This window comes from Martes martes (assembly GCF_963455335.1).
Source record: "Martes martes genome assembly, chromosome: 15".
Classification (NCBI taxonomy): Eukaryota; Metazoa; Chordata; class Mammalia; order Carnivora; family Mustelidae; genus Martes; species Martes martes.
In genome coordinates, this window is record NC_137903.1 from 5,555,027 (window position 1) to 5,574,883 (window position 19,857).

At 49.1% G+C, this 19,857-nt stretch overlaps 3 protein-coding genes across 8 annotated transcripts in view; 1 reads left to right on the top strand and 2 right to left on the bottom strand.

Annotated features, from left to right (window-relative positions):
* Positions 1-14,847, bottom strand: PFDN2 (prefoldin subunit 2). Its single transcript, XM_080824550.1, has 4 exons — positions 14,543-14,847; positions 1,645-1,733; positions 1,409-1,532; positions 1-308 (listed from the first exon to the last, which is right to left on the bottom strand). Exons 1-4 carry the CDS (start codon positions 14,615-14,617, stop codon positions 132-134), a joined length of 465 nt encoding a protein of 154 aa, XP_080680676.1. The 5' UTR covers positions 14,618-14,847; the 3' UTR covers positions 1-131.
* NIT1 (nitrilase 1) lies at positions 14,665-18,025 on the top strand. Of its 4 annotated transcripts, none has more exons than XM_080824545.1 (7): positions 14,665-14,955; positions 15,363-15,461; positions 15,709-15,963; positions 16,095-16,198; positions 16,420-16,553; positions 16,707-16,832; positions 17,356-18,025. In XM_080824545.1, the coding sequence occupies exons 3-7, from the start codon at positions 15,719-15,721 to the stop codon at positions 17,620-17,622; spliced, it is 876 nt and encodes a 291-aa protein (XP_080680671.1). In that variant the 5' UTR covers positions 14,665-14,955; positions 15,363-15,461; positions 15,709-15,718; the 3' UTR covers positions 17,623-18,025. The 4 variants fall into 4 exon arrangements, with proteins under 4 accessions (XP_080680671.1, XP_080680670.1, XP_080680669.1 ...); XM_080824544.1 differs by having other exon boundaries at positions 14,694-14,768; XM_080824543.1 differs by having other exon boundaries at positions 14,701-14,799.
* The window catches only part of DEDD (death effector domain containing), a 12,011-nt gene continuing 9,946 nt past the window's right edge, over positions 17,793-19,857 (bottom strand). For all 3 annotated transcript variants that reach the window (XM_080824547.1, XM_080824549.1, XM_080824548.1), the window contains one exon: positions 17,793-19,349. In XM_080824547.1, the coding sequence (XP_080680673.1) occupies positions 18,973-19,349 (377 nt within the window). In that variant the 3' untranslated portion in view covers positions 17,793-18,972. The remainder of the gene's footprint in view (positions 19,350-19,857) is intronic.

Sequence of the window (19,857 nt, forward strand, 5' to 3'; positions counted from 1 at the left end):
TGAGCATTCTGACCAAAACATTTAATTAACAAAAAAATATTACAATAGCAGAGAAAATAATAATAATAACAATAAAGAGAAATTAGGAGAAGTGGGAGTCAGGGTAGAAAAAAATGCAAAGGCCTTGGTCCCTAGGAGACCAACACTCCGGCTGAGCTGGACTTAGCCCCGGCCCCTTCCGAGCTCTCCTTGGCTGCCGGCTTCTCATCTTCCCCCACCAGACGAATGTTGTGCTTTTCCCGGAATTCATTTAATTCTCTTCCCTTTGCCTGAAGCTGCTGTGTGAGTGCCTCAATGATCTTCTGTATCTAGAGGGCAAGCGACAGGGATTACATGAATAGGATTCCAGCACTCCCTTCCCCTGGCTGGGATGGACTGTGGCTGGGGACTGACGGAAGGATAATACCTCCGGCCTCACCAATATTGACAGGAGAGCCCAGACCCTGAAAGTCTGCCTCTCTCAAAAAATCAAAAGTGATTTATAAACTTTAATGTATGTAAGAACCACTTGGGCTGTCTGTTTTTAAAATGCCACTCCACGGGGCACCTGGCTGGCTCGTTGGTAAAGCATAAGACTCCTGATCTCAGGGTTGTGGGTTCAAGCCCCACACTGGGCACAGAGATTACTTTAAAAAAAAAAAAAAAAAAAAAAAGCCACTCCACAGGCCCCACCTCCAACTGTCCTGAATCAGTGGGTCCAGAAATGATATAAAAATATCATTTATTTTTTTAAAAGATTTTAATTTATTTATTTGAGAGAGAGAAAGAGAGAAAGCACGAGAAGTGAGAAAGTCAGAGGCAGAAGCCCCATGAGAAGCCCCACGGAGCTGGAGCCCGATGCGTAACTCCATCCCAGGACTCCAGAATCATGACCTGAGCCGAAGGCAGTTGCTTAACCAACTGAGCAACCCAGGTGCCCCAGGAAGTTGCATTTATTTTTTTTAAGATTTTATTTATTTATTTATTTATTTGACAGATCGCAAGTAGGCAGAGTGTCGGGCAGAGGGGGTGGGGAAGCAGGCTCCCTGATCCCCAGAGAGGCCGATTCGCAGCTCCAGCCCAGGACCCTGGGATCATGACCTGAGCTGAAGGCAGAGGCTTTAACCCACTGAGCCAGGCGCCCCCGGAAGCTGCATTTTAGACTGTCGTCCAGATGACCCGGACGCAGGCATCCACGGACTACACTGGGAGAAACACGGCTCTCGCCTCGACCTCTCCCCCAGTTCAGCCAGGTCCCAGGGCGCAGGGCGAGAGGCTGGCAGCCCGCATCTACTCCCGTCTGAGTCTAGACTTAAGGCACCCTAAGAAGCACAGGCTGACAGGCTCCTTACGCCATCCTCAACAGGGGCTCCCACCTGCTCGCCTGCACCCGGCTCCCCTCCCGCGCCCCTCGGGCGGCCCCGCTCACCTGCTCCTTGTTGTTCTCCAGGGCCGGCAGCACCTCTTTGACCGTCCGCTCCACCAGCACGCCTCCCACCATGCGGTAGCACTTGCGGGCCTCATCCACCTCCTTCAGGGTGTCGATCACCAGGCTGCGGGGAGGGGAGGGCGGGCGGCTCTGAGCAGTGGGCCCAGCCCGCAGCGACCACCCCGCACAAGCGCCGGCCCACTCTCCGGTCGCTGGCTGCTCCCCCACCTCCTCACCTGTGCTCGTTCAACTCCATCTCCAGCTCGGCGGCTTTGGACGCCAGCCCCCGCTGCTCCTGCCGAAGGCGGTTGAAGCCAGCGATCACCTTAGAAGAGGAGAAAGTGAAGTGAGAGGGGAGACGCTGGACATGGCAGAGGCTCCAGCATCACACAGAAGGGAGGCTCTGGACACCACCTCGGAAAAGAGGTAGAATCCAAGTCTGTGATTCCTGCCGTTAGTCTGTCTGAATTCCACTCACTCAACGCTTCCGGAGCGCCCACTGCGACTGGGAACTTGCCCGCCCCTCCTGCAGCTTCCTTCCGGGTGGTGAGGGACAGGCTGGTGAGGGACAGGCGCAGGTGCTACAGATGGGGGGGCGGCGAGGGGGAGGAGAGCTCCCCCAGGAGCTCGGACTTGCAGGGAGAGAAGGCCGTGACCAAAGGCTCTGTAGCGAGGAACTCTTGTCATAACCCTCGTTCGGGTCTGCCCAGGGGAACTGCCCTTCCTGAGCTCAGGGGGCTGCTTGTGGGGCTACTGGTCACAGGACCCATGCTCCCTGGCCATGGGGGATGGCGACCTGTCCTATACCAGAGCTTCTGTACAGGAACTGATGGGGGAGAGACAAACAGGTCCGGAAGACAGCGGGAGCGAAGACAACAGTCGCACACAGATGATCCTCCGTCCCTCCTCCTGAAATCCCCAAAGCTGCCCTAGTTCTTGAACTCGGTGTGACCCAGTTCTTGAACCTCTCTTTTCATTGTGTTCAATTCTCTGAAAGACCCACTAGCCTTCCGAAATACTGCTTAAAAAGAAATCCAAAAAGTTGGCCAGAATCTGTTTCTGTAGCCTAGAAACCCTAACTAACGCGGGTTCGTGGAGACGCACTGCCTTCCCTGAAGCCTGCAGGACGGAGAAACGGGGAGAAAGGGGGTGCAGGAGAGGCGCAGGAAGTCGCATATGTAAAAGCCAGAGGAATAATCCCTGCCAGCCCCTGGCTCCCCAGAAACGGAGCAGGGAATTAAAACGGCGTGAAAACCTGACCGGGGCACCACTATCACCATCCCCATGACTTTCAGTACAGGGCGCTGAGGGCTGTTTGGAGAGAACATCACACGAAAGGCAGAAAATGTAATGAGGGCAGAAAATTATGGGGGTGGGTGGAATGGGAGGGGAAAGAAGAAAAGGAAAACCTGGGGCCGGGAGACAGAAGACCAGGTTTCGGGTTCTGTCTCTGCCACATACCAGCCCTATGGCCTCAGACATTCAACCGTATGGCTCTCAACCCTGGCTACACGTCAGAATCCCCAGGGGAGTGAAAAGTGGGAAGAGTGGCGCCTCAGGACATTTACACAATCACTGGGTGAGGCCCAGGCCTCAGGATTTTTCTTTTTTTTTTTTTTAATTTTATTTACTATTTTTAGAGAAAGAGAGAGAGATTGCCACATGCATGCAGGAGCGGGGCAGAGGGAAAGAGAGAATCCCAAGCTGACTGCACTGAGCCTGGAGGCTGGGGCTCCATCCCATGATCCTGAGATCCTGACCTAAGCCGAAACCAAGAGTGTAAGGAGTGGGACACTTAACCCTGAGCCACCCAGATGCCCCAGACCTCAGTATTTTAAAAGCTCTCCCACAGGGGCGCCTGGGTAGCTCAGTGGGTTAAAGCCTCTGCCTTCGGCTCAGGTCATGATCCCAGGGTCCTGGGATCAAGCCCCGCATCGGGCTCTCTGCTCTCTGCCTACTTGTGATCTCTCTCTGTCAAATAAATAAATAAATAAAATCTTAAAAAAAAAAAAGATGTAAAAAACAAAAAACAAAAAACAAAAAGCTCTCCCACATAATTGTAATGTGCAGCCAGAACTGAGAACCGCGGGGTTACCCGCTCTGAGCCTTAGTTCCCACATGTGAAACGCACACGGGACCTACTCTACTGAGCTGTCATAGCCTGTGAACCAGCGAGTATGAAAGGACTCTGTACGCAGTAAAGTACATTCGCTACTATCACGGCCCCCGCTCCAGCCCCTCCCGCTCTGCCAAGAGCAGTGAGCCCACCCACCCGCACGGCAGCCGGAGCTTGCTCTCCCACACATCACGTCCAGTCTCACCACCACTAAGGACCAACCACCTGAACCTCACTAGGATCTTCTATCTCTAGCTTTCTCTGCAAGGCTCATCTACAGCTAGTAAGGTCCTAATGGCCACCCCCCGACATCCTTCTACTGCTCAAAAAGCCAAGGAACGGGTCTGACGAGGACCCTGCCACTCGAGTGGCGAGCTGCCTTCTCCCGGCCCCCACCTGTCCATCTCCCTCCACTCCGTCCACTCGTTCCAACAGATGCCTTGAAAATCTAAATCCTCTACAAGCCTCTCTCCCTTCGCCTCCACTGCCTATACCAAACTATTCCATTTATAGTTAGCTTTTTCCCCGCTGTCAGTGTTACAAATCAAAATAATTTCACCTATGAAAATTCCATAACTAAACCAGATTCTAGATGCTCCCCTAGCACCCTGATGACCCACTCTCCTGGATGAATGTTGTTAAATACACCAATGAAATCAGGGAAGAGTCTAAGATTTCTGAGGCCTGAACTTATTTTCCTTAATAATTAATAAGAATTGGGGCACCTGGGCGGCTCAGTGGGGTGAGCCTCTGCCTTCGGCTCGGGTCATGATCCCGGGGTCCTGGGACCGAGCCCCGCATCGGGCTCTCTTCTCCGCAGGGAGCCTGCTTCCCCCTCTCTCTCTGCTTGCCTCTCTGTCTACTTGTGATTTCTGTCTGTCAAATAAATAAACAAAATCTTAAAAAAAAAAATTAGTAAGAATCTACTTCTCAACCACCAATTTAACCTAACTAAAGGCAAAAGAGAGATTTTTTTTTTAATTCCAATTTTTCTTCAAACATTCTTGCTAATTAACAACCCCTATTTCCTCCTGGTCCAGTTTATGAACCTGTACTCAAATGTCAAACTAGAATAAATCTATTTAAATGTATGAGTTATCCACAGTTACTATGGAAAATTTCAGCCACTGCTGCCCTTAAAGAAAATGAAATCTCTTAGCAGCTGACTGTAACCTAACTGGAAATTAGAGCCAAATAAACTGGTATTAACGTGCCATCTCCGGGCTCTGCCACATAATGAAGACAGAGGCTGTGATGCAGCCCCACATTCTTCCTGTTAAAATACAACTTTTCTTTTCTTAAGACTTTATTTATTTATTTGACACAGAGAGAGAGATCACAAGTAGGCAGAGCAGCAGGCAGAGAGAAAGGGGGAAGCAGGCTCCCTGCTGAGCAGAGAGCCCGATGCGGGGCTCAATCCCAGGACCCTGAGATCATGACCTGAGCCGAAGGCAGAGGCTTAACCCACTGAGCCACCCAAGCGCCCCCAAATACAACTTTTCTAATGGTCTTCTCCCCTAGGGCTAGAATTAAATTTCCTTCTCTTTCCCTTATTCCTGTTCTCCTAAAGTTGTCTGCAATAATCAGGGATGACCAGGTTACTGCTGATTCTCTCTGCCCTACTAAACTCATCATCTCACATGTAAACCTCCCTACTGAGAAAGAATCCATTTAAATTAAAATACCAGCTGTTTATTCAATTCAAAAAAAAAAAAAAAAAAAACCTTCAATCCTGGTAACTATAGAGAGCTTTTCACATTCTCATCATTGGAATGTACAATGTACAAACAATTTTATACAGGACATGGTTTTCTTTTTTATCCCCAGAGCTTTATTGAGATATAATTGCCATATGACATTGTGTAAGTTTAAGGTATACAAGATTATGATTTGTGTACATACTGTGAAATGATTACCAAAATGAAATTAGTTAACACATCCCATATGTTAACCCCTTCCATGTGCTCACATATAAATGCGTATCATGTCTGGATGTTCAGTCAGTTAAGCGTCTGCTTCCTGATCTGGGCCCAGGTCATGATCTCAGGGTCGTAAGATGAAGCCCCATGTCAGTTCTGTGCTGAGTGTGGAGCCTGCTTAGGGTTCTCTCCCCCACTCCCTCTGCCCCTCCTCCTCACTCGAGTGTATGTGGGACCCACTCTCTAAAAAAATATATAATAATAATAATAATAATAATAAAAGCTTATTAGGGCACGGGGGTGGCTCAGGAGGTTACGTGTCTGCCTTCAGCTCAGGTTATGATCCCAGGGTCTTGGGATCGAGTCCTGCTTCGAGACCCGCATAGGGCGCTCTGCTTAGCGGGGAGCCTGCTCCTCTCTCTACCCCTACTTGTGTTCTCTCATTCTCTGTCAAATAAATAAAATCTTTTAAAAAATTAAAAATATCAGGCTCCCTGCTCATCAAGGAGCCTGCTTCTCCCTCTGACCCTTCCCCTCTCATGCTCTCTCTCAAATAAATACAATACTTAAAAAAAAAAAAAGAAAAAAAAACTAAAAATAAAATAAAGCATATCAATTCCTTAAATTTTTGTTTAAAGATTTTATTTACTTATTTGAGAGAGAGAGAGTGAGAGACAGCACAAGAGGAGGTGGAGGGCAGAGGGAGAAGCAGACTCCCCGCTGAGCAGGGAGCCCAACACGGGACTTTATCCCAGGACCCCGGGATCACAACCTGAGCCAAAGGCAGATGCTTAACCAACTGAGCCACCCACGTGCCCCCTTAAATTTTTTTGGTAGAAAATTTTTCCAATTCTCTTGTGTTCCTAATTTTCTTTCTTTTCTTTTTTTTTTTTTTAAAGATTTTATTTATTTATTTGACAGACAGAGATCACAAGTAGGCAGAGAGGCAGGCAGAGAGAGAGGGGGAAGCAGGCTCCCCGCCAAGCAGAGAGCCCAATGTGGGGCTCAATCCCAGGACCCTGGGATCGTGACCTGAGCTGAAGGCAGAGGCTTAACCCACTGAGCCACCCAGGCGCCCCGTGTTCCTAATTTTCAACCATGCAGCCTGCCTTCTAATCTTTACTGTTAACCTTTTTTGAAATTTTAAATATGCAAATACAACCTCTTTTTAAATACCTATTTTTTCCACGGTCCTACAGTAATATACCTTCCTCCCACAGTTTGTAAGTGAAAGAACACTACTATCTGCCAAGCACTCTGCTACTCTTTATCTCACTTAATTCTAAAATAAAAACACATTATAAGACATATACTTCAGTTTATAGATCAGCAGACCGAGGCTGGTGGGGTGTGGGTAAGAAAACAACACAGTGAACCAGTACTTTCCACCCAGGTTTGTTGAACTCTAAGAATCCATTTTCTACTGGTGTATTTTTACCAGCTTGTCATATTATCACCTCTCATTAAGGTCAAACTGGGTGGGGGGTGGGGGGGGCGGGGTGGGCACTGGCCAGCTCAGTCAGAAGAGCTTAACACTCTTGATCTCAGGGTTGTGAGTTCCAGTCCTGGATGTAGAGATTACTTAAAAAAGAAAATCTTTAAAAAATATATCGAGGGCGCCTGGATGGCTCAGTCGGTTAAGTGGTTGACTTCAGCTCAGGTCATGAACCTCGGGACCCAGCAGGTGCTGTGCTCAGTGGGGAGTCTGTTTCTCCCACTCCCTTTGCCCTACCCCTGCTCATGCTTTCTCTCTCTCTCTCTCTCTCTCTCTCTCTCATAAATAAATAAATAAAATCTTAAAGAAAAAAAAAAAGTCATTTATTTTCATTTATTTTCCTTTTTCTTTCCTTTTTTTTTTTTTTTTGGTTTTATTTAATCAATACCGTATAGTGTTGGTAACTTCAGGAAAAATCTGTAATCATTAGCTTTACCTCCAAAATGTCCTTTGGCCTGCTTACCTACATGATGTTTACTCTTAGTGGGTTCAGTGAAGAACAGAACAACAGGTCAAGAATTATGACTAGATTCATCTGTTAAAGCATTTTCTGGGGTGTCACTCACTAAATAACCTCTTTTCAGTTCAGTGCCCCCTTTCCTGACAAACATACTCAACTATGAAGAAAATGTCTTTGACCAGAGGCTCCTGGGTGGCTCAGTTCAGAGTCTCCCTTTGGCTCAGGTCATGAACTTGGAGTCCTGGGATCAAGCCCCACGTCATCAGGCTCCCTGATCAGCTGGGAGTCTGCCTGTCCCTCTCGCTCTGTATGTGCTTGTGTGTACTCACACACGCTCTCTCTCTCTAATCAAATAAATAAAATAAAATCTTTTTTAAAAAAAGAAACATCCTTGGCCTTAATACCCCAACAGATAATGGTTCTCAGCCCTTCTCCTCATCTTCTTCTTTTAGGACTATTCCGTACTCACTGCCTCCTTTCCTCACCTCCCATTCACTCCCAACCCAACTCCCAAAATGCCTTCTCTCTATCACTAGCTACTAAACTATTGTTACTTATTAAACTATCCTCTCAAAAATCACAAATGGCCTCTTACCATATTCAACAATTTTCTTCTCAATTTTCACTCTGCTTCTCTACTCTTTTTTTTTTAAAGATTTTATTTATTCGACAGAGATCACAAGTAGGCAGAGAGGCAGGCAGAGAGAGAGAGGAGGAAGCAGGCTCCCTGCCAAGCAGAGAGCCCGATGCGGGGCTCGATCCCAGGACCCTGAGATCATGACCTGAGTCAAAGGCAGAGGCTTAACCCACTGAGCCACCCAGGCACCCTCTACTCTCTTCCTTTAAGGAGCAACACAGCAGGTGGAAACAGCCCAGACTTGGGTCCGACATGGGTTCATATCCTAGTTCCCCTTGTTGTTTGGCCAGTTACTAACTTTTCTCTTGGTTTCCTCACTTATAAAATAGATCTCCTATACCATGCGGGAAGGGTTTCTAAACATCAGCAATATTGATATTCTGAGCAGGAGAATACTTTCTTTCTTTTTTTTTTTTAATTTTTTTTTTAAAGATTTTTATTTACTTATTTGACAGAGATCACAAGTAGGCAGAGAGGGAGGCAGACAGAGAGGAGGAAGCAGGCTCCCTGCTGAGCAGAGAGCCCGATGTGGGGGCTCTATCCCAGGACCCTGAGACCATGACCTGAGCCGAAGGCAGAGGCTTTAACCCACTGAGCCACCCAGGTGCCCCAGGAGAATACTTTCTTATGGGGGGCTCTCCTGAGCAATGCAGATTTAGCAAGCTCTCTGCTTCTACCCACTGAAAGCCAGAAGCAGCTCCTACTTGTGACAACAAAAGACGTCTCCAAGCATTATCACACTTCTCCTGGGGTGAAGTCAGAGCAGGCTGAGAACCACTGCCTCAGGGTAACAAGGAGAACTAAACGGAGGGAACATGTCCAGTGCCCAATACAAGGAAGGTTCTCTTCTCTCTTTTAGCTTCCGGGACCCTTCTGTTCTTTGGCTCTCCTACCTCTCTTAACACTCCTTTCCTGGGATGCCTGTGTGGCTCAGTCGGTTGAGCCGCTGCCTTCCGCTCAGTTCGTGATCCCAGGCTTCTGGGATAGAGTCCCGAATCCGGCTCCTAGCTCGGCGGGTGGCCTGCTTCTCTCTCCGCCTCTGCCTGCCATTCTGCCTGCTTGTGTGCACGCACTCTCTCTCTGATAAATAAATAAAATCTTCAAAAAAAACAAAAACAAAAAAAACCACTCCCTTCCTCTTTCTGAAGTTGTTCTTCTCATCCCCACCATGGAGACAGGATCTAAGATTCTTTTCATAGTACTTTCTTTATGACCTAGACCATTTCAATTGGTATCTTAGCTACTTCTATGGCTTCAACAATTGCCTTTATTCTACTGCCTGCAAACTCAGGCCTTCTCAGAAATTCTAGACCCATACTTAAATGTTAGAAGAAGGAGCCCTGAAGTTGGCCAGAAATGGCTTCACAATCTAACCATGAGCAAGTTATCTCTTTTTCAAATCTGTTTCTTCACCAATAACATGAAGACAGGGGTGCCTGGGTGGCTCAGTGGGTTAAGCCTCCGCCTTCGGCTCAGGTCATGGTCTCAGGGTCCTGGGATCGAGCCCTGCATGGGGCTCTCTGCTCAGAGGGGAGCCTGCTTCCCCCTCTCTCTCTGCCTGCTGCTCTACTTGTGATATCTCTCTCTGTTAAATAAATAAATAAAATCTTTAAAAAAAAAAATAACATGGGGCGCCTGGGTGGCTCAGTGGGTTAAGCCTCTGCCTTCGGCTCCGGTCGTGATCTCAGGGTCCTGGGATGGAGCCCCGAATTGGGCTCTCTGCTCGGCAGGAAGCCTGCTTCCTCCCTTTTCTCTCTGCCTGCCTCTCTGCCTACTTGTGATCTCTGTCAAATAAATAAATAAAATCTTTAAAAAAAAATAACATGAAGATAATATCTGTCTCGTAGGATATTGTGAAGATTAGTTAGTTACATCAAGGACTTAGGACAATATCCAGTATATAACAGATTGTCAATAAATAGCTTTTAGTACAGAACATTCCCACTTAAATGTCCTATGGATACCTTAAATTCAGGTCATTTAAAGCTGAACTGATCATCTTTTACCCCATTTTAAACTGTTCCTTTTCTAGTCTCCCTTTTTTCTTTCTTTCATTTTTTGGAAAGATTTTATTTATTCATACAAGAGAGACAGAAACAGAGAAAGGCAGAGGGAGAAGCAGGCTCCCTGTGGAGCAGGGAGCCCAATGTGGGACTCAATCCCAGGACCCCGGGGATCACAGCCTGAGCCGAAGGCAGACTCTTTTTTTCTTTCTTCTTCTTCTTTTTTTTTTAAGAGTTTATTTACTGCGGCGCCTGGATGGCTCAGTGGGTTGAGGCCTCTGCCTTCGGCCTGGGTCATGATCCCAGGGTCCTCGGATCGAGCCCCACATCGGGCTCTCTGCTCGGCAGGGAGCCTGCTTCCCCATCTCTCTCTCTGCCTGCCTCTCTGCCTACCTGTGATCTCTCTGTCAAATAAATAAACAGAATCTTTAAATAAATAAATAAATAAATAAACAAACCACCATTTAAAAAAAAAAAGAGTTTATTTATTTACTTGAGCAAGAGGGAGAGAGTGAAAGCTTGAGCAGATGAGGAGCAGTGGGAGACACAGACTCCCCTCGGAGCAGGGAGCCCAGTGTGGGGCTCGATCCTGGGACTCCAGGATCGTGACCTGAGCTGAAAGCAGACGCTTAGCGAACTGAGCCACCCTGGTGCCCCTCTCCCTTATTTCTGCTAATGACACACGCCAGCCCTCCAGGTGGGAAAGCCCGGTTTCATCTCTGAACACGCCCTATCCCAACAACTGCTGAATGCACTGCACCTGCTTCGGCAATTTTTCTCGGGCTCACTGACCCCACCCTAGTCCAAGCCTTCACTACCAGGGAGTCTGAACTACTCCCGTAGTCTTGTGAATGATCTCCCTATTTTTGGGCTCTCCAAATTTATCCTATACACTGCTGGTAATTTAATTTTCCTAATACCTGGATGACACAGAAAAATGTTCATGATATATTAGACTTAAAACACAGGCTACAGGGGCGCCTGGGTGGCTCAGTCGGTTAAGCGTCTCCCCATGACTCAGGTCATGATCCCTGGGTCCTGGAATCAAGCCCTGCATTAGGCTCCCTGCTCGGCTGGGAATCTGCTTCTCCCTCTGCCCCTTCCCCCCTGCTCATGCTTGCTTGCGCTCTCTTGCTCGCTCGCTGACACTCTCTCTAATAAATAAAATATTTAAAAAACACGGATTACAAAATGGTATACATTGCATAATACTAATATTATAAAATATACAAATATGTAAAGAAGACATATCCTCCCTTTCCATCTACACAACATACAAAAACATGGGGCGCCTGGGTGGCTCAGTGGGTTAAGCCTCTGCCTTCCGCTCAGGGCATGATCTCAGGTCCTGGGGTCAAGCCCCGCATCCAGCTCTCTGCTCAGAGGAGAGCCTGCTCCCACCCGCCCCCGCCCGCCTGCCTCTCTGCCTACTTGTGATCTCTCTCTCTTTCAAATAAATAAATAAATAAAAATCTCAAACAAACAAAACATAAAGGAGGGGGAGAAACTCCTTTGGAGTGTATCAAAGGATATATTCCAAAGTGGTAATAGTAGTTATGTTTGCATATGAGGATCATGGGCAATTTATTTCTTATTTTGTACTTTTTCCTGTGTTTTCTACATCTCCACAAAGAACATGCCTTATTTTATGTAACAGAAAAATAACAACAGTATACCATACATCCTTCCGTGACTCCCTCACCACTTACGTTAAAAAGTTCCAAATTCTTCGTCATGCAAAGATTCAGCTTGCTTTAAGCACCACATCTTTCTTACACCTCATGATTTAGCTAAACTAACCAGTCCCTGCACTTCGTGTCAGCCTGTGCTTTCCCTAGCTCTCCTCTTATCCTATTCCCGAATATCCTATTTCCATTACCACCTGTTCAAATCTATCCAATCCTTCAGGCTCAGCTCAAACATCTCTAAAAGGATCATGTATAAATGGGAAAGTATGTCTGTCTGATTCTCAAATCACTCACTCAATTGAAAGCCCTGCTCTTCAGTTACTGACTCTGGGTAAGTTAAAGTGTCTGAAATGCAAATGTCCTTATCTATAAAGGGAGGACAATATAACCTACTCCAAATAGCAGTAATTGAATAACAGATCAAAAAACAAGTAAAGTACCTAGTACAGCGTGTTACTTCCTTCCATCTTGTTTATAAGGGACATATGTAGCTCACATTTGCAGGAGTGATAAATCCCATATATATATATATATATATATGTATTTTTTAAATTTTTTTTAAAAAGTCATCTCTAGGCCCAACATGGGGCTTGAACTCACTACCCTAAGATCAAGAATCACATGCACTACCTACTGAGCCAGCCAGACTCCCCAATAAATCTTTTATCTTTTACGAGTGTTCTCTCCGGAACACAAAGGCCACAGAACGTTAAGCAAAACAGCCTCAGAACTCAATCATCACAACTGCTCAGTTTCTTCCGAGGGCTTCCCTTTCTCCATAACCCCTTAAATATTGGTTCCACCCTTCTTCTGCTTCTTTTTTCACTTTCTGTATAAAGCCTAGATGACTTTGCCCATAACCATGACTTTGGCTACCATCCATAAGCTTAAAATTCTCTAATCTGTATCTCAGACTCAGATTTCTGTAACTCAAGGTTTGTACGTCAGGGGCACCTGGGGCTCTCTTCTCAGCAGGGAGCCTGCTTCGCCCCACTCTGTCTGCCTGCCTCTCTGCCTACTTGTGCTCTCTCTGTCAAATAAATAAATAAAATCTTAAAAAAAAAAAAAACACAAACCCAAACTCAAAACCCCAAAATAAACTTACTTCCCACTCCTCACCCCGACATTTCCTATCTTCCTACATTCCCTATGACACCAGCATCCATCAAAGACAGAAATCTGAGAAACATCCTAGATTCCTATCCCTTTTTCTTCGCACTGAAGGTTTGCATTCCATCCTATATTTTAAGTCTGTCTACCTGCACCCTAAACACGCCAGGCAGGCTCATGCCTCAGTGATTTTAAGTATATGAGTCCCTCTGCCCAGGAAATTCTCTACTTCCTTCTTTGCTTGACTAACTTCTCTCATCCTTTAGAACTAAATTGAAGGATTATCTCTTCCGGAAAAATAAACATACTTTATTCCAGTCACCCTGCAAAAACACTTTGCATGCATTTCTTGTCTAATAATCCAAACAGTGATGAGGTATGCACCATTATATTTTTACAGGAGGGCAAGGTGAGAGAAGTAACTCATGGAAGGTCATCTGCACATAATAAATAGTAGACAGCTGATTCAAACACAGATCTGCCAAACCTCAGTGCACTTCTTATGCTCTTAGCCACCCCCACTATACCACAGCTCCCCTTTCCCATCCACTCCTCAAATCCCATAACCTCCTGCTTAGTTAGACGGTCCCTTTTCTAGCTGGCATAAAGAGGGGCCTGTGCAGAATATTGTACATCTCTGCTGTTCGGTTTCTGTGAGCGATCTTGAAAACAAGGTCTACTTCATGTATCTGTTTCCCTGTACCAAGCAGAGGGCCTAGCACATGGTAGAGCCTCAGTAAATATTAGGTTCCTTCTCCCTTCCCTTCCACCACAACTCCCCACCCGGGAGGGTAGAAACTATCCTTTCACTCCTCCACAAAATCCCACAGCACTTTGTACCCGTTAGGACACTCATCCTCTGCCCCATGTTAGCATTTTGTACGTCTTATTTTATTATGAGCTCCTTGACTGCATGTGGCAATTCGAAAAATCTTTATGCAGATGGCTTTGCCTGTAGTAACTGCTCAACAAATAACTGATAAGTGAGCCTGTAATTAAAAGAGGTGTTATGTTTTCCTTTCTATCATGTAGATTTCTTCCCACCTCTATTCAACACTAGCCCCACCACTGGCAAACCATGGCTCCCACGCCACAAAAGGCTTTCTGAGTTATTTATCAAACGTCTCCCGAAGGTAGACACTAGGAGAAATGCAAACTCGGGTTAGAAAAGGGTTTCTGGTCGCTAAAGAAATTCAATCTAATAATGACTTGCGAGTCAAAATAGTATGGAACACTACACTGTTCAAGTATGTGAGTCACGTGGCTCTGCAGAGTGAGGGCGATTGTCAACGTGGTTTCAGGGTCACGTAACAGACCACACAACCAGCCCGATGACTAGTCCCCCGGGATTCGTTACGAGCTGCCTGGCCCAGCCTATCGGGTTTGAGGGTGCGGAGAAGTGGGGAAAGCGACGACCTATCTCCCCTCACAACTGTGCATCCTCCCACACCCCGCATCTCCGGGCTTTGGGCCTCCTGCCGGCTCACCCAACACCCCGAGGGAGGCGTGGCCTTCACCTATCAACCCTCCGGCTCTCTCTCGGGGGGCTCGGCCAGCTCCTCCAAGGACCCTCCCCTCTCTAGGCGGCCTCGCAAAGGTGGGACCGGGGTGAGGCCTGCACCAGCCACAGGCTCCCCCCCCCCCCACTCCCCGCATCGACTCCGGACCCGGCTCGGTTGCCCTCCTTCGCGTTCTCCGCTCCTCACCTGCTCTGCCGACACCGCCCCTTTCCCCGCGCTGCTACCGCTGCTCTTGCCGGTGCGACCGCTGCTCTCCGCCATCTTCGTCGCCTGCTGGGCTTCCGGCGTGCGCGGCCCCGCCCCGCCGTGCGTCACATCCGGCCTGGGGGTTACCGCCCACTCGCCCGGGTACTTGTGCTTCCAGGCTGCGGTTCGGTTCGGATCTTGCGGATGGTTCTGGCCGAATCTTCATGTAGGACCTGCTGCCTATCCCGCCGGCCGCGGTGAATTCCGCCTGCAGTGCTTTAACTTGTGACATAGAGACACTGCCCCTGGGAGAGGCGGAAAGGACGGGTTAACTGGAGAGTGGGGACGCGGGTTGGGATCTGCGTGGGTGCCAGTGCCCTCTGCCCTCCACGGGTGGCGGGGAACCAGGGAAGGTGAACTTCCGCTCCGGGATGGCGGGGTGAGGGGTGGAGTATGCTTTGAGCAGTAAAGCTCTGCAGGTGCACAGGCGAGGAGAGAGGCTGGGAAAAAAGCGAGGAAGTCTCTTGGAGACGACTTGAACCGCGGATCCGTTCCGCTGGGGAACAGGGCTTCAGTTTAGTACAGATCCCTGGAGATCCAGGTACTCAGGCGCCGAGCTAAGCCCTTTCCTCCATCTTCCCACTTTATGATCTCTTCCTGTAGCCCATAATTACTCACACTAAAGAGTGTTTTGAAGACTTGCGGGGTTTTACTGGGAGGGCCCTGACTCAGCCTCATAGTACGGAGAGAGAAGTCAGAGAATCCTAGAAATACACTGCTTGAGGGAGCGGTTGGTGTCCTGATTTCTCACCTTCCTCAGGCTGGGCTTCATCGTCAGGCCTCCTCACCAGCTCCTGTCCCTTCTTCTGTGTCCTGGACTCCGGTTACCTCGACTCTCAGTACTTTGTGCACAGCCCAGGTAACATGTTTTGCTCTGTCCTCAGTGCCTGTCACTTAGTAGATGCTCAAGAAATGTTTGTTAAATGAATAGAGGGTGGGAAACACGGGGGTACCAGCCATTCACAGAACATTTCATCAGTGGGTGCCCTGAGGAGGAGAAATCAAAGGGCCCTGCAGCCCTCCTGCAACCCCCTTTGGGACCCTTACTATTAAACTTCCGTTTCCCCATTCTGGGATATCTGAGTCCTGCCTGTGCCAACTCACAGGGCCAGAGCCATGGCTATCTCCTCCTCTTCCTGGGAATTGCCGCTGGTGGCTGTGTGCCAGGTAACATCAACACCGGACAAGCAGGAGAACTTCAAAACATGCGCTGAGCTTGTTCGAGAGGCTGCGAGACTGGGTGCTTGCCTCGCCTTCCTGCCTGAGGCATTCGACTTCATTGCAAGGGACTCTGCAGAGACACTACGCTTGTCTGAACCACTGGGTGGGAACCTTTTGGGAGAATATACCCAGCTTGCCAGGTATCGGGGGAAAGGGAGAGGGAAAGATAGTTTCTCTGTTGGGCAGTGTCCCCAAATTGCCAGACAGGAGGGTAGAACATTGGGAAGAGTTGCCAGTGTTGCCTCCTCCCCCTTGCCTTCCTTCTCCCCAGGGAATGTGGACTCTGGCTGTCCTTGGGTGGTTTCCATGAGCGAGGCCAGGACTGGGAGCAGACTCAGAAAATCTACAATTGTCATGTGCTTTTGAATGACAAGGGTGAGACTTTGTAACTCTTTAGCCATCTCTTTCCTGGCTCTTCTGGCTAACCTAACATTCTGCAGAATTGTTTCTCACCTCGGTTTGTTTTCCTTGGTCGAGAGTTTTAGGGGTGTTTGTGCTTGTGATTCTAGCTTATGAGCTAGCCCCCTGGGAGGAGAGGAACTAAGCCGGGCTTCTAGAACACCAGCACTGAGTATTCCTTCTCCCTCTTCCTCCAGGGTCAGTGGTGGCCACTTACAGGAAGACCCATCTGTGTGATGTGGAGATTCCGGGACAGGGGCCTATGCATGAGAGCGACTCTACCATTCCTGGGCCCAGTCTTGAGTCTCCTGTCAGTACACCAGCAGGCAAGGTGGGAGCTGTGAAAGGATGAGGCGGGGAAGAGGAAAATAGACGTATTTTGAAGTAATACAGGATGGCAAGCCCTAAGGAGTGGGGTAGGCGGCAAGTATGCCTAGATGCTATGACAAACGGGACAGGGGCATTAGGCTGTTTTTCATTCCAGATTGGTCTAGCTGTCTGCTATGATATGCGGTTTCCAGAACTCTCTCTGGCACTGGCTCAGGCTGGAGCAGAAATACTTACCTACCCTTCAGCTTTTGGATCTGTTACAGGCCCAGCCCACTGGGAGGTAAAAGGACCCCTCTTCAAAACATAAGGGCCTTCAGGGCGCCTGGAGGGTGCAGTTGGTTGAGCATTCGAGTCTCCGTTTCAGCTCAGGTCATGATCTGGGGGTTGTGGGATCGAGCCCTTCATCGGGCTCTGCACACAGTGCAGAGTCTGCTTGGGATTCTCTCCCTCTGCCCCTCCTACTTGTGCTCTTTCCCTCTCTCAAATAAACAACCCAATCTTTAAAAATAAAACAAAACAAAAAAACAAACCACAGACACACAAACATACAGGCCTTCTTTGAACTTCATTCTCCTCCCTTGGCCCTACCAGCTGAAGGGTTTTCTTCCCCCTCCACCTAATGGGAAAATTCATTCCCTAGATTGTTGCCTCTCATTATGTTGAAGAATAATTAACGTAGTAAATCACTCCCAGGCAATTATCAGAATGGTCACAATGAGTAGACTGGCCTGTAATGTTCATCACCTATCAGTTTCCCACTAGCTGCTGCCTACCTAAGTGAACACACATCTCCTCACCCCCAGGTACTGCTGCGGGCCCGTGCCATTGAAACCCAGTGCTACGTGGTGGCGGCAGCACAGTGTGGACGCCACCATGAGAAGAGAGCAAGCTATGGCCACAGCATGGTGGTGGATCCCTGGGGAACGGTGGTGGCCCGCTGCCCTGAAGGACCAGGCCTCTGCCTTGCCCGGATCGACCTCCGTTACCTGCGGCAGTTGCGCCAACACCTGCCCGTGTTCCAGCACCGCAGGCCTGACCTCTACGGCAGTCTGGGCCACCCGCAGTCTTAAGACTTTGACTTCTGGGAGTTGAGACTCCCGCGTGAGCTGGTGTGGCTGCGACTTGAAGGCAGGACCCAGGCGTGGCTCCCCTCACCTGGAGAACCTTGCCTCGCTTCACGGAACGCAGGCTCGGCTTCTTGGGAAAGAAGAAACTTTCACCTGAGCTCAGACTTCAGTTTGAGAAAGGTGGAATTTTATATAGTCACTGTTTATTTCATGAAAACTGAGGTTCTGCTGAGGGCTGAGCAGCACTGGCATTGAAAAAAATAGAATCATCATAAAGTCTGTGTCCGGACATCTCCTTTGGGAGCTCAAGGGGGAGGTGGTGGTGCACCAGTGGGACCAGGCTCCAGCACTAGGCCTCCTGGCTCACTCGCCATGCCTCCCCACCCAAATAAAAGTGCAATACTCAGTGCATGTCCCAGCCCCGTGCTCCGAAGCTTGGGGGTGGGGGCGGGCTAGAGAATGGGGAAGGAAAGAGAAGACAGGAGGTGATTCTCAACCACTTCGCTTGCACCTGTGATGCCCTTTGCCCCAGCCAGAAGAAAGCCAAGGGGAAAGGGCTGCAGGCTACATGATTTATTTTCACTTGAACATGGAAGGGAAGTCTCACACTCCCCCTTCCCCTTCTCAGGGGGAGTGTATTTTAATCAGCACCCCCTTCTCTGTCCGCCCTGTCGGGAGGGGCAACTCGGCTGACCCAGTCCTCTTACCCAGTCCTCCCTTGAAGAGGGTTTGGCAAAGGGGACAAAGGACAGAGCCGCACCAGGCAGAGGTCTGCAGCCCTGCAACGGAGGGGACGGGGCAGAGAGGAGCAGCACCAGAGGCCAGGAGAGCGCGGAAAGGGCCACAGCTTCTTTGTTTTTTAAAAATTCTATAATTTGGGAGAGGGTGGTGATTCATTTCCAAAATACACTTCAGAGTCCCACCTTCCACACAGCTCCCTTACTCACAGCCCTTTGGTTTTTCAGACAAAATTGAAGAGCCCTCATAAAGCCAGAAGTACGGATAACCCCGCAACGCACCCAAAAGCAGTGTTCACTTCCAACCCTTACAGAGACTACGTTCCGTAGCCTTTGCTTCTCCCTCTACGTTTGTCTTACGGCTCAGTGGCAAGGTGGCTGTAGAGACACACATTAGGAGGGTACGTGGAAAAGGGAAACAAAGGGGAGGCCCAGGCATGTGGGTGCAGGGAGGGGTGGGGAACACCACTTCCATTTCCATCTCTTCCTTTAAAAAAAAAAAAAAAAAAAAGGCAGGGGTGTGATTGGTCGGAAGGGCAGAGAACAAACCCCAGAACAGTATGTAAGCCCCAGAGGCGGGCGGTGGGACTCGTCCCCCGAGCGGAGAGAGGGGAGGTCAGGGCAGTGCCTGCAGCATCAAGTTCCTCAGGAGCTTCTGCCGGCCCAGCTCGTAGTCCTCCTCGTCCACGTTCACCAGCAGCTTGATGGCTTCGTGGCCCACAGCCTGCTTGAGGGAGTCTGTGATAAAGACGCCTTTAAGCGCCTCTAGTAGCGAGCCGTTGATGTAGTCGCGCCAGAATGCGTCGAGGTAGGTGAGCTCGGAGAACTTGATGTCACAGATGATGGAGCCCAGGTCCCGAGACTTGAGGATGGTGTTGGCCTGGTTAAAGCGCTCAAACTGGCGCTCCAGTGGGTCCTGCTTATTAGAGAACACGTTGCCCTGCAGAGCGGTCTCATGCTGGCAGTACTCGGCCCGGACCCGCAGTCTGATGTCTGGGGGGGGACAGAAGACACGCACACGGGGTTGCAGTGAGGGGGCGCGGACAACCCACGCGCCAAAGGGGGAGCCGAACAGCTGGGCGGGGAAGCTGGGTGCCTCGCCTGCCCACTTCTCTGCCTCTCCCCAGGACGACTTCTCTATGTGCCCCCGAAATCCTTGCCTCGACACCAGAGTTTCCCTCAAACGGGCCAAGCTCAGGGCAGATTATGGCCACTGCCCACCAGCAGCACCTTACTTCTAGGAGATGCCCTCCTAACTAACAGGCACCCGAGTTCCTTCTAGTACTCGGTCATGCCTGGTTCACCCGACAGTAAGGATGTGGTAACGGCGTCTCTCTGCTGTAGCATTACCGAGAGGGAGCCGAGAGGTACTGCCGCAGAGACCGAGTTCTCCTCTCCCCAGAGACTATAAACTAGTCCACCCCAGCAAGTCATTCAACCATTCCACCCCAGCCTTACACCGCCCGGTATCTCAGTTCTGTCTCCCGCTCAGGTCCCCTCC

Excerpts from the sequence above, each read along its gene's own strand:
- NIT1 (XM_080824543.1), top strand. The coding sequence starts at position 14,747 with ATGGTTCTGGCCGAATCTTCATGTAGGACCTGCTGCCTATCCCGCCGG. Across the intron at positions 16,554-16,706 it reads TCAGTACACCAGCAGGCAAG|ATTGGTCTAGCTGTCTGCTA; the intron begins GTGGGAGCTGTG and ends TTTTCATTCCAG. Across the intron at positions 16,833-17,355 it reads CAGGCCCAGCCCACTGGGAG|GTACTGCTGCGGGCCCGTGC; the intron begins GTAAAAGGACCC and ends CCTCACCCCCAG.
- PFDN2 (XM_080824550.1), bottom strand. The coding sequence starts at position 14,617 with ATGGCGGAGAGCAGCGGTCGCACCGGCAAGAGCAGCGGTAGCAGCGCG. Across the intron at positions 1,734-14,542 it reads GGGCGGTGTCGGCAGAGCAG|GTGATCGCTGGCTTCAACCG; the intron begins GTGAGGAGCGGA and ends TCCTCTTCTAAG. Across the intron at positions 1,533-1,644 it reads ATGGAGTTGAACGAGCACAG|CCTGGTGATCGACACCCTGA; the intron begins GTGAGGAGGTGG and ends CCCTCCCCGCAG.